A 16138-nucleotide genomic window follows, 5' to 3' on the forward strand; every position below is an offset into this window, starting at 1 on the left:
AGATTCGCCAACCATGACGAGCGCCTCATACGACTCTGGTGACTCAATCTCCCGTCTGCCCCAGATTCAATAACAACCACTCTGGACCCCCCCCTCCCCCCCAAAATGAAGACACCCCAACCCCCACCAAAAAAAAAAAAAAAAACCTTCCTGCTCATGATTAATTCTTAATTACAGACACAAAACGCATACTCACACATCAGGCGTGTCCATCACTTTTATTTCGACATATTTACAGTTAAGTGCTCAAAATACTGCGTACAAATATTATACAAAGTGTTATTTCAGGACTAACATTAGTTACAACTATATCACAAAGTTGTATGAACATGGATGTTAAGAAAGTAAGGCCGTTTTGTCAGCAAACGTTACACACCCTGAAAGTCCGTGCGTAAAGGTGTAAAAATTGTGATAGTGTTAGTGTTATTCTGTACATAGTCGCTGGTGCGTGGGCTACTCAGTGCTTGACTCAACTCTATATGCTTACAATGCTACTTGACAAAAGTGGAGAATTTGCAGATCAAGGCCTGGTTTCACATTGTCTTTCGGTCTGTTTACAGTTCCATTCCACACTTGCCTCGAGGGGTTTTCGGTCAGGGTGCATGACTCCATTAATCTTAATGTTTGGACATAACATCCTAGTTTGACAATAAAAAAAACAAACAAAAAACAGTTGAGTGGGAAAAGAGATATAAAATTGCAATAAATGTGTATAGCAAGTCTCATCCGAGGCACACTCAGAGCAAATGTTTCCCCTGAACTGTGTTTCTGTGCAATTAGTTTGGTGGCTTGTGTCTCACCATACTGACCAATCACAATAATCTTGTCAGTGATCCTCCGTGTGGGTACAGTCCGAGCGGGTAATTTGGTGGAAAATGCGCTGAGATGCAGGGACTTCCCTGAAAGCCTTCAGAGGCCACTATAAGCTGCATTTGGTCCCCAAGCTGTGTCCCTTGGTACTTTTCCTCTCGGCAGTCTAGTAAGCCTGGAGCTGCTGCGTCAAAATGAGCTGGCAGCCGCTGTTAACGTGGTCCATGACCTTTTGCTTGAGCAGAGCCAGCTCGTCCCGGAGGATGTTAGCGGAGGAAACCAACTCTGTGTTCTGGCTCTTCAGATTTTTGACCCTATCCTCCAGCCGTGAGATCCTCTCCAGCTTCCTTTTCCGGCATTTGGACGCGGCCACTCGATTCCTCATGCGCTTCCTCTCCGCTTTGATGCGCTCCTGGTTCTCCATGTCGATGGGTGAGAGCGGGGGGGTGTCCCCGGACATCTCGGGCACCGTCTGGGGCTCCTCTTTGAGCGCGTGTAGCCGCGGGTGCTGCGCCGCTCCCAGCTGCTGGTCCATGTGGTTATGGGACGGCGGCGGAGCGGCGTGGTAGCCCGTCGGCGGGTGCCTTTCACCGGCAGGTGCGGACGCGGAGCTCACAGCCCGGTTGAAACTGCTCAGGTTGGTGTACTCCGGCGGCTCCGGGCGCACCGTGCAGCTGTAGGGAATCCCGCCGCTCTCCGGCGGAGCGGAGCTGCACGCGATGGTGATGGTGGCGCCGGTCTGTGCGTCAGGGTGCTCAGCGGGGACTTGCTGCTGATAGTGGAGTTCAGCAAGCGCCTTCACGAAGCCCTCAGCGAAGCCTTCCTGCTCGTCGGTGATGTTCTTGGGACAGACGAACTGGGTCGGGGTGGGTGTCGTCAGCCCGGTGCAGGACTGGATGATTAATCTCTCCAGTTCCGGCGAGGCCAGCTTCAGCAAGCCCACGTCGGGGGACGTCAGGATGTCCAGGGCCTTGGCACCCAGCTGAGGTCTGAAGTTTTTCGGGTCGTTTAGGTTCAGGGTCATGGTTTGTTTGAGAGTTTTAGGGTTGAACCCGTACACCGCCGCCCCGTCGCGCTGAGAGTTGGACGCGCTTACGGCTTCGTCGTAGAATGTCGCTTCCATTTTCCTGGACATAAAGTTTTGATCGCCCTGAGCGAGGGTGGTTTCTTCTGTGAGAAAATAAAGTCCAAAAAAATCAGCTGTTTACATGTGTCCCGTCCCAGGCTCTCCGGTGCGTTACGACGAAGTCCGTCTATTGTTGAAGTTCAACTCACTTGACAAGTTTCTGTCCGGAGAAAAACTTTTCTTTTGTGAGTCGAGCGGTCATCGACAGCAGCAGCAACAACAACAACAAAAAAAACAGCTTCCCGTCGCAGATCGTCAATGTTTACAAACCTCGACTCTTCTCTTTGATATATCCCGCTTCCCAAATCAACGAGAAACAGGCCTGAATACGGCTAATACTTTCTATCACTTCCAACGTGGAGACGAACTTTATCCACCTCTAAGCTGCAGCTCCACTGAAAATAACAATGATGTCATTTCTACGGCCTGCCATTGGCTGGGCACGATTTGGTGGGCGCGGCTTGTGTAATGACATGCAGGTTGCTCTGACAACGAGCCATGTCCCCGCCCCCCCGCGATGGTTTATGGGATTAGGTAATGCAGACAGTGGAGCAATGTACTCTGGGATTACGTAGTGTTTTTGAATATTTAGTTACCCGCTCAATTATTAGTTACCCATCCCATAGAGGGAGTTTATCAGACATCGGTACCACGCTGATCTTCAAGGACTACGTTTTTCACGAGGAACATTTTGCTGGTTACAAGGACGAACAGTCATCGGAGGAAAAGAACAAACAAGATAATCGCTTTATTGTCTGGATGGGGAAATCGTGAAGTCATCAATGTCCATCGTGTCTCAGTAAGAAGAAGAGGAGAATCAGGCAGCGAGTTTTATAGAAATAGTTCGAGAGAGAGGAACAGACGTCAATCTCACCTGCTTCAAGAGTAGAACACGCGCACACACGCGCACACACACACACACACACACACACACACACACACACACACACACACACACACACACACACACACACACACACACACACACACACACACACGCACACAAATAATACCCTTTGTACAGCACTGACAAAATGTGTTTTACAACTAACAGATAAGTGCTGAATTACACTTGGTACCAAACATAAAAATAAATAGATTGAGAACAAAAATGAGACAAAAAATGTCGTCAAGAGCATTTTTTGTGTGTGCCCATAATTTGCCATCATTTTCCAGTCTATTATAATACATTGCTATGATTTGAACACACACACACACACACACACACACACACACACACACACACACACACACACACACACACACACACACACACACACACACACACACACACACAGAGGGCGAGAGAGAGCATAGTCATATACTGTAGATGTAAAATCTCCCATAAATTTTCAATTGAAATTAAAATTCATTATTTCTATGCACCTTTGTTCAAAATTTCATTCGTTTATTTTTTACATCTCTGTATATTCCCAATGGATATTCTTTTGAATAATGTCATAACTGTATTATAAAACTGAGTTGGCTACACTTGACAAAAATAAAAACACAGTGTCTAAGGTTAAAAAAAAAAAGCATGATGCGTAGTGATTTGATTACAGATTTTGCAACAGGAAAATAAATGTCCTAACTATTTAATCAAAGTGAAATCATAGCCTACAATACATATAATTCAAAGTGACAGTAGACGACACAGAGCAGGGTAAAGAAATGGATTTTCTATCAGTACCATGTATGTCCACCACTGACATTGAGCAAAGTGACACCCCTGTTGTGCGCAGAGTTAATCTAGTGATGGATCTGGTCTTGTAGAATATTGTCTGCCTCAAGGGCTCGGCGGGCTGTGGCCATTCAGATGTCTGGCTACAGTAGGTGACATGCATACAAATAACCCATTCGAAAAAATTCCATTTCAAGGTTTCGCTTTATTGTTCTCAATCCAATGAATGTCAAAGTAACAGTCATATGTGAGGCGAGGTACTGTGTCTCTCCGATCTGAAAGTACCTCAATTGTAATGATTTGAAATCAATACAAAATACTTTTTAAAGTCATATTTATGCTACTTTGACGTCCTGTAAACACAGAAGAAGAATTAAGTAACCGTACATCAGAAACAGTAATATATGATTTATTATTTTTTATTCTGTTTAGCCACCTTGAAATGCTGGGGAGTTAAAAAGGATTCCATTCGGAATAATACTCAAGACATTCATCGTTTTTTTTAAATGTGAAAATTCACTTTTCATATAAACCTTTTCTTTTCTGTCTGAATATCATAAGATGCATGTTTTGCTCACAGTACTTTTTTCCAGCTTGATAAAGTGTGTTCAACATTAAACGGGAAAATGATCCCATTTGTGTGCTTTTATGTTTTTCTTCTTCTTTTTTCTTTGTTGCCATAGAGAGCAATATCCCACACTTTTATTTGATTTCCTGTGGCAATTAAAATCCACACCTCATCTTTTGTTTTGTATTCAATCGGTACATGGAACATTTTTGCAACACATGGAGTTGAATTTTATGTACAGAGTACAACGGTAATGTTTGTGAATAAAATCCTTAAGTTTAAAGCTTTATGATACATATTTTTTTTTTATCTTATATTGAAGCCTTTTGTAAGGTGAAGTTTGTCATCATTCAGATTTGAGTGTGACTTTCTGAAGTGATTAACTTGCATGATAACTTCCCTGTGCTGGACATACAAATATGTTGTTCAGTGGTTCAAATGGCTCACTAATAGAGGTATTTATGAAACTGCACTATTGATTGAAGCCTCTGCCCAGCTGCAGTCTGTCTGGCCTTCTCACCATTGTATTATTCAGCATGTTCTCCTCAAGCCAACTATAAATAAGTTAACAGCCACAGAAAGCCTGGGATAACCAGAGCTGTCTAAGGTCAACACTATTGAGATGAGAAGTATTCACGTCATGGCTGTGACACCTGGTTAGAAGTATTTTACACCTTGAAGTTAAATCTTGTTGCTGGCATCCTTCAGAAATACTTTTGTTAGTATACTACATTTGTGGCAAATACTGGTTCTTGCTTTCTTTCTTTCTTCATGTCCTGTACAATAAGAACACATCCTTCTGTACACCTGTGTGAAGACCAACCAAGGAGTTTTTTCTTTCTTGTCAAAGTACCAGTTTTCCCTGGCTGTGCTTCCTGTTTCCCTGCTTTCCCCTCTGCTGGACCAATCGGGTCACTTTTAGATAATGGCCTTTTCCTCCTCCCTGCAAGGGCCAGCTGTTTCCACTACATGTAGTTTTCTAATCATGAGCCGATCCTGCCTGCTTCCCAACAGGCCCTGCTTTTGTTGAACAGAGGCGGGAACCTCCCAAGGTCCATGGAATCACCCCCATCCCTTCAACAGGGCAAAAAAAAAAAAAGAGCTATATTTGAAGCTATGTGCTGAAATATCAACAGAGAAAAGTTTGGATTACCTTCATGCGTGAGCTTGGGACACACACACACAGGCAGAGCAATGAGAGAGACAGATGAAATTTCAAACACTGTCCTTGCAGTGTTTGTTGAAGACCATCTGTTTCTTCCTGTCCTGCTGTTTGGTTTTTTTTCTCTCTCTGTGCTCCATTTCTGCTGGTCACTCCTGGTCTAAACATGGTGATCACAGCCAGGACTGCTTCCTCTGGACAACTGTTTATGTCCTCTACATTGAGAAGATAATAATATAAATAAAACAAGGTTTGGTTCAGAAAAGAAACAGTCAATTGATTTTGTGGTCAAATTGACATGTCTGCATGTTCCGTCCAAATCTTTGTTCAAGTTTTGTTAAGTATTTACAACTTCAACAATTGTTCTTCATTCACAACACTGAAGTTTATTACGTCTGTATGCAAATATACGAAGCACGAGTGATATTTTTTGAAGTCAATGTAAGGGTCTGGTCTATGACAGGACAGACACAGAGAGACAAACAACCATACCGACTGACTGAGCTCATCAATCAAAACGTACATGCCTGGTTTTGGACAGACGGAGGAAATGAGAGTAAACCTACATATGTGGCTGCTTTAACATTTATTCCTTATCCTTGATTTTCGAGGCATTTACTGGTTTGTCTCTGTAAAATACACACACAGGGAGAACATGCAAAATCCACACTGTAATGCTTGGCCTGATTTTGAACCCACAACCGTCTATGAGACTTTAATGACAAAATCTACTGTTGCTCATATAGATAGATAGATAGATAGATAGATAGATAGATAGATAGATAGACAGACAGACAGACAGACAGACAGACAGACAGACAGACAGACAGACAGACAGACAGATAGACAGACAGACAGACAGACAGACAGACAGACAGACAGATAGACAGATAGATAGATAGATAGATAGATAGATAGATAGATAGATAGATAGATAGATAGATAGATAGATATGCCTCTCAGCTGTGAAACGCGACTGTATGCCTTTTGGCCGCTCTCGGTTGCCGTCCCCACAACCTTCAACACCAAACTCAAAGTGCGGCTGGTCACAAACTTTAACGAAAAACGTTCATGTATCCTGCGATAAAATAACAGTTTGATCACCGGGTGAGTTCCGAGTTCTTGTAAGTATTTATGAACTGACGCTCTGTTTGTTTGATATTGCCTGCTACGTGCATTTTAAATGTTATTCTGTGTGAATCTCGGCGGTGACTGCGCGTCTCGCCGCCTCTTGCACCGTTGTCTTGAACAGAAACTCGGATCTTACGGGAAGATTTAGTAAATAAGTCCATATTAATGTCTGACCTTCTGGCTAGTGAACACGGTGTCGAAATTGGCCGTGTGACCTGGTTAATGATCTGCTCGGGGATCCTCTGTATGCAGCCCTCGTCCTCATGGCAGAGGTCTTCTACGTCGGGGTGGACGTGGGCACGGCCAGTGTGCGAGCCGCCCTGGTGACCAGAGGGGGCGTCCTCAGCACCACCGCCCAGGAGCCCATCAGCATCTGGGAGCCAGAGTCTGACCACTATGTCCAGTCCTCTACTGACATCTGGGACAAGTGCTGCACAGTTGTGAAGGTATGCTGTTGTTTTGATGTTCACAGACACACACATGCCAGTCAATGCGTGGGAGATCATGCAGCAGCTGCTTCACGGAGGGAATATCATCAGTGTTCAGTGGCAGTACATCAACTTTAGAGTTACAATCATTCTTTTAACGTTTAAGTACTTTTTTTGGGAACTTTAAAAATAAAAAAAAATGTAATATGCAGTCATTACATACAACGTCAGGAGATGCTTTTCATTACACTTGTCCATTTTCTCATGAAATCCTCAAATGCCCTTTGACCTAATAACTACACACCCCTATCCGTACGAGGATACGTCCACCCTTTCCCTCATACCTACATTATATAAACAGATTTACCTACTCGCCTATAACCCCACACAGCATCCATCCCATCGTTTTCCAGTCCTAATCCCTTGATTAACTTGCAGATTCTGCAAACATATTGGCTGTTTGTTACACGTAGACAAGTGCGTTTGAAGTAAAATAAATACCTCCATTAAAAATGGGCAATTTTTTTCAATGATCAAAATATTTTTTTATTATTTTTGTGTTTACAGAACAGCTTAACTGACTGGAAATAGTACATAGATAAACATCCGTCAACAGTAATACAAACCAAAATAAGAAGGAAGTTAAAATGACCAAAACATATTACTATCAATATATTACAAAAAAATATTGATCCACAATTAGTCTGTGTAGGAAAGCTTAGTTGTCTGCTATCTTTAAATGTGAACACTGAAGCGCAGGTGCCACAGGTCTACATCACCAGCTCACGGTGAGTCACTGTACTCCAAAAGCAGTCAGTGATGGTCCTAGGATTAGATCAATATATTTCCCCCATTTTATTGTGGTACAGGTTGAGCCTATTTGCCATCTCGCATGTCAACTCTTCAGAGGCTGTCACTACACTTAATTGGGTGAAGTTACTATAGACTGGACAGTCATTTAATAAACTCCAAACACATGTTTTTGGACTGTGGGAGGAAACAAAAGGACCCACACAAAACCCATCGTCACGCAGGGAGAACGTGCAAACTTCGCGCAGAGAACTACACTTTTATGTTTTGGGTTACATGTCATTTGGAAAGTCCCATTCTTGGCTACAATTAAAAACCTCTCGGTGCGAGCCAGCTCAATTATAAAAAAAAAACAACCCAAAAAAACAAGCAAGGACCCTGTCATGTTTTTCTATGAATTTTTAATAGTAAGACACAGCATACGCCATACGGTGTGTTGTCTGTTGATAATTACAACTGAAACACTGATTTCATTGACATATTTTAAACAGAAAGTCACTGACGGTGTGGAGAGGAGTCAGGTTCGAGGGGTTGGTTTCGATGCCACCTGCTCTCTCGTGGTTTTGGACCAAAGTTTTCAGCCTGTTCCAGTAACTCAGGACGGTGAGTGATTTCACCTCATTCTCTGTCACCGACACGTCCCGATCACAGTCTTGAATTTAATCAATCACTAAATAGAATGTATCTGTCCATTATTTATATGGCATATACGTTTTTTGGGGATGATGCTATTCAATTGTGGAACTTTGTTTTGACTAATTATTTTTGTGCAAGTTTATTGATTACCTTATTGATAGAGGAAAGGAAAACTCTTTCCTTTGCAGTGAGGTCAAAGGTCAGGGTCGGCTACATTACTAGAGTAGAAGCTGTAAGTTAAGAAACAATATTTTTTTCAATTAAAGAAGGTGGATATAAAGTATAAAATTCTTCTCAGATAATATAAATATCTTGCATCATTTTATGCCTGCTGGTTTGTTCATGTTGGCTCTTGATATATGTCATGAATGTTTGATCTTTGGCTTTCTTTTCTGGTTTTCCAGGTGAGACACAAAGAAATGTGGTGATGTGGATGGACCACCGCGCCGCCGAGCAGGCGGCTCGTATAACAAACACCGGCCACAGGGTCCTGAGCAGGGTGGGAGGGGTCATGTCACCAGAGATGCAACCCCCTAAGCTCCTCTGGCTCAAAGAGGTGAGAGGTTAGAGGTGAGCGAGGTCAACACTCCACCACCGATCCCTGTGCTTTATTGTCATCTTTTGTACCGGCTGCTGGTCAGAATGTACTAATGTTAGTTTATTAATTTTTGCTTTTCTTTTGATTGAAAAATTCAGTTTTACTGTTAATTAATCACAAGGTCCTTATTGCACATTTCCTGTCTCTTCCTCAGAATCTTAAAGAAAGGTGCTGGAGCAAAGCTGCTCACTTTTTTGATCTGCCCGACTTCCTCTCTTGGAAGGCAACAGGCTGTTTAACAAGGTGAGCTTTTATTAGGATGTTTTTATGACTATGATAGATTATTTCAACCTTTATATTTTGTTACTGCAAACCTGTAAAAAGAAAATGTTGCCAATATCTTAAGAAATTGATTTGGCTTCTATCAATAATGTCATAGTTATGTAGAAACATTCTTCTTCTATGAGATGTTAAAAAGAATGTTGAATGTTTATTTATTTCTATCAAACGTTTGTCTTGAGATGCATACTACAATCTTCTTCAGGTCTTTGTGCACTCTGGTGTGTAAGTGGACATACTGTCCTCCTGAAGGATGGGATCCCAGCTTCTGGACTACCATTGGACTGGAGGACCTTCTGGAAAACAACTTTTCCAAAATAGGTTTTTAAACAAATATCTTTATTACTCCAAAACCATGTTTTTTTACTTTGGACATTTACATTTTGATTTGGCAATAACTAGACAAAACTATTGTCTTCCAGGGAGTGAGACATGCTCTCCAGGAAGTCCGCTGGGACGTGGCCTGAGCCAAGAGGCAGCTGACGATCTGGGTTTGAACCCCGGAACTGCAGTTGGTGCTTCTCTCATCGACGCCCACGCTGGAGGTCTAGGTATTGCACAATGAACTCTGGTCATGATAAGGTTCAAACGTGTGTGATCATTCCCTCAGAAGATATATATATATATAAAAAAGGTCTATACTGGCAACTGTTGAGCACAAGTTTTGCTTTATTGTGAGACAAGTTTTTAATGTTTCACCAGAGTATAATCGGAGGAATTCCCATGAATATATTCTCATTTTATCAAACTCAGTTGCAGGCTGTAGGAGCCAACGCTGGACAGGTCACCAGTCCATCTCAGTGCAAATACAGAGGCAGATAATCACATGCACTCACTTCCATATCAGTGGGCAATTTGAAATTACAGATGAGCCTCTAATACATGTTTTTTGACTGAAGAGAAGAAACTGTAGTACCTGTAGAAAACAGGGAGAACATAAAAACTTGTCACAGAATATATATCCCCATTTTGCCATTATTAGCCATGTTTAAGCATGTTTTTTTAGGGTTTTTATTTGCTCAAAAACTCTTAAACTTGAGGGACAGGAGATGCTGGGGTTTGGTAGACCCTCTGATTGCTCATTTTGGGAATATCTTGTTGTGAAAGCAAACAAACTATATGATAGACAAAGTCCCTGAAGCAGAATTAACCAAATACTGCAAAAAGTAGGTGTTGCCTTGAAAAAGGAGTGATGAAGATGTAGTAATTTTTAGATGTAGAGTTCAGGCAAACTCTTTCTGATATTTGAGGTGAGAAATTGGTGTTAAAATGCATCTGCGCCTCTGGAAGAAAGCACTTTATCAGCACATTGTTGAAATCAGGGCCACATAAATCCCAACCATCTGGTTTTGTTCTGAACGGTAAACTGCTCGTGAACTCTGCCCTGTGACCAGTGGCTGTGACCTCTGCCAATCACACAGGGCTGTATCAGTCAGAGGTTAAAACGCTCCGCACTGTTGGTTGTTGTCTGTGTCACAATGATGTACACGCCGGGCCCAGGATGTTGACTACCCTGCCACCTCAAACTCAAACCAGCTTGACAAACATTATTCCAGCAGTTAGTGTCACTTCTGAATCTCAGGCAAAGTTCACACAAGCGCTTCACAAGGATTTAATGCTTCTAATCTGCAGTAAGCTTCAGTTATTCCCTGATGGGGCTCCAATAACAACGTGGATCTTCTTTTCTAAGACAGATAAATGGGACTTTTTTTTTGCTCTGCACCCTAACCCGAACAAGAAAAAAAAAATAACGCTAACAGAGCTCAAATATGATAAAACAATTTCTCTCTCTGCAGGCGTGATCGGTGCTGATGTGAAAGGTTTTCACTTGCCTTGTGAGGGCCGGCCTATCAGCTCACGCATGGCGATGATCTGTGGGACATCGTCTTGTCATATGGCGGTCAGTGAGCTTCAGCTGTATTTCACCTAATTTGTCATATTTAGCTGTGAAGTTTGCTGATGTAACAGCAAATGTAAAGTCCATTATGACTTTTGCACACATTTTCTGGGAATATAAACCCATGACAGACTTGTGATTAATCCCATACTGACAGCTTTTGTGTCTTCAGTGGAACTTAATCAAACTACAATATTAATACGCAGGTATGCAGTCTATTAAAAGCACTCTGATAAATCACATCTTTCAAAGCTGCTCTGTATGTCATTTCAACATATATCAAATTGTCAGTGTGTATTTAAATTGCATACAGACTAAATTTAACCTGTTTCCATTAGTGGCAATGATGGCAATCCATGCAAATCGCTGGATAAATATTAATTTTTGTTTTTTTAATCTTTTTAAAATGCATCTTATTCTGCTTCTAACTGATTATTTGAAAAACAGATCAGTGAGCAGCCGCTGTTTGTGCCCGGGGTGTGGGGTCCCTGTCTGTCTGCCATGGTGCCCGGCATGTGGCTCAACGAGGGGGGGCAGAGTGCCACGGGACGCCTGGTCAGTTTACCTTAAACACTGAACTATCTTTTTATCACAAAAACACAAATATGTTGATAAATGCTGCAGACTGCTCATGTGTACGTCCAAAAATAGGCTAATCCACTACTCAGAAACTGCTCCGAATGGGACTTTTATAAAGTATAATTAATGTAGTTTTTTTAACGCCCTCTCACAATGAATGCCTTCCAAATGTTGTTTTGACAGAATAATCAAATTCTTTGACGTATTTTAGATTAAATTATTACTCAGCTAATTGAATCCATACAATATTCATCAGCACCAGCAGCCTTTGTGTCATTACCTGTGTCATGTGTTGTGCCTCTGACCTCAGATCGACCACGTGGTGAGAGGCCACGCTGCGTACTCTCAGCTCCAGGAGCAGGCGCAGCAGAGGTCAGCGGATACTTTCGGCATCGCACTTCACCTAAAAAATAATTTGCGCAGCTGTCAATCCCATCAGCCAACACAATAATGTTAAGTGAGCTTTAGAGAGATTAAAAGCCTAGTTAATGTTTATCCTGCTCAATTTCCCTATTCTGTCTGTGAGGATAATGTGTGAGTAATTTCTTTTAATAACTAAACTGTACTGTACACTTGCTGCCTGGTCACAATGCGGTACCAACAAGCTATTATTAATCTTTTTAATGTCTGCGCTTTGTGTTTACATTTTATGCTTTGCCTTCCCAGATTACCCTTTACCGGTGAGAACATCTCCAGCTACCTGAATAACCACTTGAGTTTGATGGCCGACTCGGCCTCGGCCGTTGACCTGCTGGGATCAAATATTCATGTCTGGCCAGACTTCCACGGGAACAGGTCGCCGCTGGCTGATCCCACTTTGAAGGGCACGGTAAGGGTTTGTCATGATCTATGATTCTCACAATTAGAATTCAGATCCATCTCAGCGTAGGTTTCGACAATGTGCTTGTTTTTTAACTTTTCAGCAAATAAAAATGTCCTGTTAAGAAGCAAAAAGGATAATTGTGAGTTATGTTGTTTAATTAAATGGGCTGTAGTTGGAGATTTTAACAAAGTCATTGATATCTATGCTGTGTAGGTTAATTACTGTTTAAATATCAGCCCCAGAGGGTTGAAGAAGTACGGATGATTACATTATGGACCATGTCTATTTTGTTACTTGACCGCGGATGAGTAACAAAATGAGTTCGCCACCCGCCAGTGATCCCAGCCTCCTGGTTCTTCATCTCTGACACATTTTCATTTAATTGAGTGATTGCTGTTTTGCAGGTGGTGGGATTGTCCCTCTCACAAACGCTGGATGACTTGGCCCTGCTCTATCTGGCCACGGTTCAAGCCCTCGCTGTAAGTCAGATGTGTTTTGTGTTTCAAATGACTTCCTCTGCACTTAAACTGATATCCTGGAGACTGTAAGTACAAAGGAAGGTTGTATTTGATTTCTTGTAACCCTAACCCTTCTTGTGCCGTCCTCTCTGGTTTCAGCTCGGGACGCTTCATATTCTGGAGGCCATGAAAGAAGCTGGACATGACATCAGGACGCTCTTTCTGTGTGGAGGATTGAGCAAAAACGCTCTGTTTGTACAGGTTCACGCCAATGCTACAGGTAGAAAAAGAACACATCATACACAATTTTCTTAATGACCTCCAAGCATTTTCCATCCAAATGGAAGAGATAAAGATTCTTCCACTGAGTCTTGAAAACAAGCCATGAGACAACTCTGACACGAAAATATGAATTCTTTCTTTGTGTTTTTTCTTCTTCTCAGGATTGCCTGTGGTGTTGCCAGACCAGATGGAGGCTGTGTTAGTGGGGGCAGCAGTCCTGGGTGCATGTGCATCACAAGACTATAACAATATACAGGTAGAGTGGCACATCTGTAACTGACATAAACTTTAACCTTTTTTTTTTTTTTTTTTTTTAAATAATTGAGTGTTTGGGTTAAAAGAACAGTTTATTGCTAAGATGCAATCTGCATTGTGTGCAATATGTCGAAGCATTTCTAAAATATTGAAATAAAAATAGATTCTGGTGCTTGATCATTAAATAATACTTTTTTAAACAATACTTTGTCTGCCACTGTTCTTGTGTATTTTCAGTCAACTAAATCCACAATTCAAAGCACCGGCAGTAGATACGTAGAATCACACTGGAATTTTGTATTTGCTGATTTATGCCGGTAAAACAAAAATCTTATATTCCCCCAGCACTACAAAAGCCTGTGTTGCTGGGAAAAAAAGGCCCTTTCTGTAGGTTTTGTATTTCTGACAGCCCTGTGATTTGTGCATGTGGTGTTGCACAGCGGGCCTCCCAAAAGCCTAACGTGTCTCAGTTGCAGATGTAAAGAAAGACCTAACATAAAGTAACAGTCACTGTTGTAACAGTAAAAGCTGGAGACAAAAAAACCAAATCTTTGTATTTATGCTATATACGTGTCAGGAAAAGAATTGAAAACTTGGGCCACAATTACTTTAAAGCTACAATGGTTACATATTATGAACACAAAATGTGTTACATTATTAGTTGAGGACTTTGAATCAGATCAATTTTATTTGTATAGAATCAAATACAACCGTCATTTATAGGCACTTTTACAAAAAAAAAAATAAATCCCCCCCAAAAACAACAAATCTCAAAGTAAAGCCTAATTAATGCATTGACTTATTCAGATTCTGAGCCGCAGATGATATTCTAGAGAGCTGCTTGTTCAGCATCTAATCGTGTGTGAGTTCATAATTCAATTGTACTATTTAGTAGTGCAGTACAAAAAAGCTTTTTAGACATGACTGAGGGCAGATCATATAATCACTGGCACAATGCGTCCATCTGATGGGTGGAACCGACCGCCGTATAAAGTATGACATGCATGGCTCCACCGGCTTTTTACAGGAACAAGTTTAGGAGTGCTGTCTGTTTAAAATGTGAAGTGCAGATTAATCTTTTGCAGAGTTAAATTATCATCTCTTTCAGCGGGAGAACTCAGAGCAGTCTATAAGCCAGATATACTAAATATACAATGTTATTATTTGGACTAGTCTACACCTGTCATCCCACTTTGAGCCACAAGTACGGCTGGCAGTTGTTGTCTCTGATCCTCTGAGCTGCACATAGTCAACTGCCTGGATTTTGTAGGTTCAGACAATGGAGAGGCCCCACGTTGCATTAATCATGAAGTCTGCCACATCAACGCTGCTGCTGTTGGCTTCGACTCATACCATAACTCGGTCATGGCTGATCTGAAACCTAAAATGCACATTATGATTTATTAAGTAACCTTGGAATTGTTCTTTTCTTTAGGAGGCAATGGAGAAAATGGCTAAAGTAGGAAAAGTTATTCAGCCTGACCATGAACTCCAGAGGTGAGATATTGATATTTTAAAGGAAATAACCAGATATCAATGATGCTGATACAATAAAATTGCATTTTCAGAAAACTTTTATAACAATTTCATCATTTTGTAGAGTATATTTTGTGCTTTTCAGAAACACAGATAAAGGCAAATTAAAGTGTTTTCGTGAAATTTTGTGTATGTCCAAAGTGAAACCAAAATGTACAATACTAAGCTCAAATTTTCTAAGTCGAAACTCACTTTTGACACATTGATCCATGCAGGAATATTATATTTGGTTACTTTCTGATTTTTTTTTCTTTGTACAGCTTCTATGAGAGAAAGTACAAGGTGTTCCTGCGACTGTTCTCCCACCAGAGGGAGTACCAGGACCTCATGAAGCAGAGATGACGGAGCTGCTGGGAGGAGGCCGAGCTGGAAATGACTCTCTGTGACGTAACTGTGATGACAAATCCAGGAACTGGCCTGACAAAGCAAGCACATTAACATTGCTGCTGTTCATTGTATGGCAAATTGTTTATTGTAATTTCCTCAAGAACCAAAAGGATGTTCAGCTTCTGAGGCCAGATGTACTTCGGTTGAATCGGTGGTTGCTGGAGCAACAGCAGTTGTTTTATTGTTGGATTTACCCATGGCTCCATGGCCCTTTCTAAAGTCAAATCCCATCAAATCCTTTTGTAATGCATTCCTAATACATTTTTAAACATTAAACTTGTGCCTGTCTCCGTCACTCCACCCCAACGTGCCATGATACATAATTCAATGTGGCTCAAACATACAGTGACATACATTTTTAATCTGTTCCTTTTTGTCCTCTCTCGACAGTATTTTGTCCTTCCCCTTCCTGTTTGTATCACCTCTGCCGCTGTCCTTAAGTCCTCTGGTCTTCTGCTCACAAGAGGAGCCTGTTGCCGGCGTACGTGAGATCAAAGTTGATAAGCTCCCCGCTGATGCTGTAAACCCAGTGAGGGGAGGGAGGGGGACGCAAAATCCTGCACAGCTGAGTTAACACTTCAAACTAACTTCTGATCAAACAGGGCAGGAGGTGGGAGATTGCTGCTGGCTCAAAATAACAAAGTTACAGAGGAGAGCCTGAGCAGTTGTTTCTGGAAGTCATGGCTGAGTAA

The 16138-nt window shown here is 41.7% G+C and overlaps 2 protein-coding genes across 3 annotated transcripts; one reads left to right on the forward strand and one right to left on the reverse strand.

Annotated features, from left to right (window-relative positions):
• Positions 1-199: 199 nt before the first annotated feature.
• On the reverse strand, positions 200-2448 carry LOC308118811 (transcription factor Jun-like). The gene has a single exon (XM_080478409.1). The coding sequence runs from the start codon at positions 1943-1945 to the stop codon at positions 977-979; it is 969 nt and encodes a 322-aa protein (XP_080334535.1). The 5' UTR covers positions 1946-2448; the 3' UTR covers positions 200-976.
• Positions 2449-6355: 3907 nt separating this feature from the next.
• fggy (FGGY carbohydrate kinase domain containing) lies at positions 6356-15745 on the forward strand. 2 transcript variants are annotated; one of them, XM_080485257.1, is made up of 16 exons: positions 6356-6471; positions 6731-6924; positions 8208-8319; positions 8757-8908; positions 9105-9193; positions 9435-9550; positions 9652-9780; positions 11026-11129; positions 11574-11681; positions 12016-12077; positions 12372-12534; positions 12933-13007; positions 13146-13266; positions 13430-13524; positions 14959-15020; positions 15320-15745. In XM_080485257.1, the coding sequence occupies exons 2-16, from the start codon at positions 6742-6744 to the stop codon at positions 15399-15401; spliced, it is 1653 nt and encodes a 550-aa protein (XP_080341383.1). In that variant the 5' UTR covers positions 6356-6471; positions 6731-6741; the 3' UTR covers positions 15402-15745. The 2 variants fall into 2 exon arrangements, with proteins under 2 accessions (XP_080341383.1, XP_080341384.1); XM_080485258.1 differs by having other exon boundaries at positions 6356-6454.
• The last annotated feature ends 393 nt before the right edge of the window (positions 15746-16138 follow it).

The sequence above is a fragment of the Lipophrys pholis genome (assembly GCF_963383615.2).
Source record: "Lipophrys pholis genome assembly, chromosome: 1".
Taxonomy (NCBI): domain Eukaryota; kingdom Metazoa; phylum Chordata; class Actinopteri; order Blenniiformes; family Blenniidae; genus Lipophrys; species Lipophrys pholis.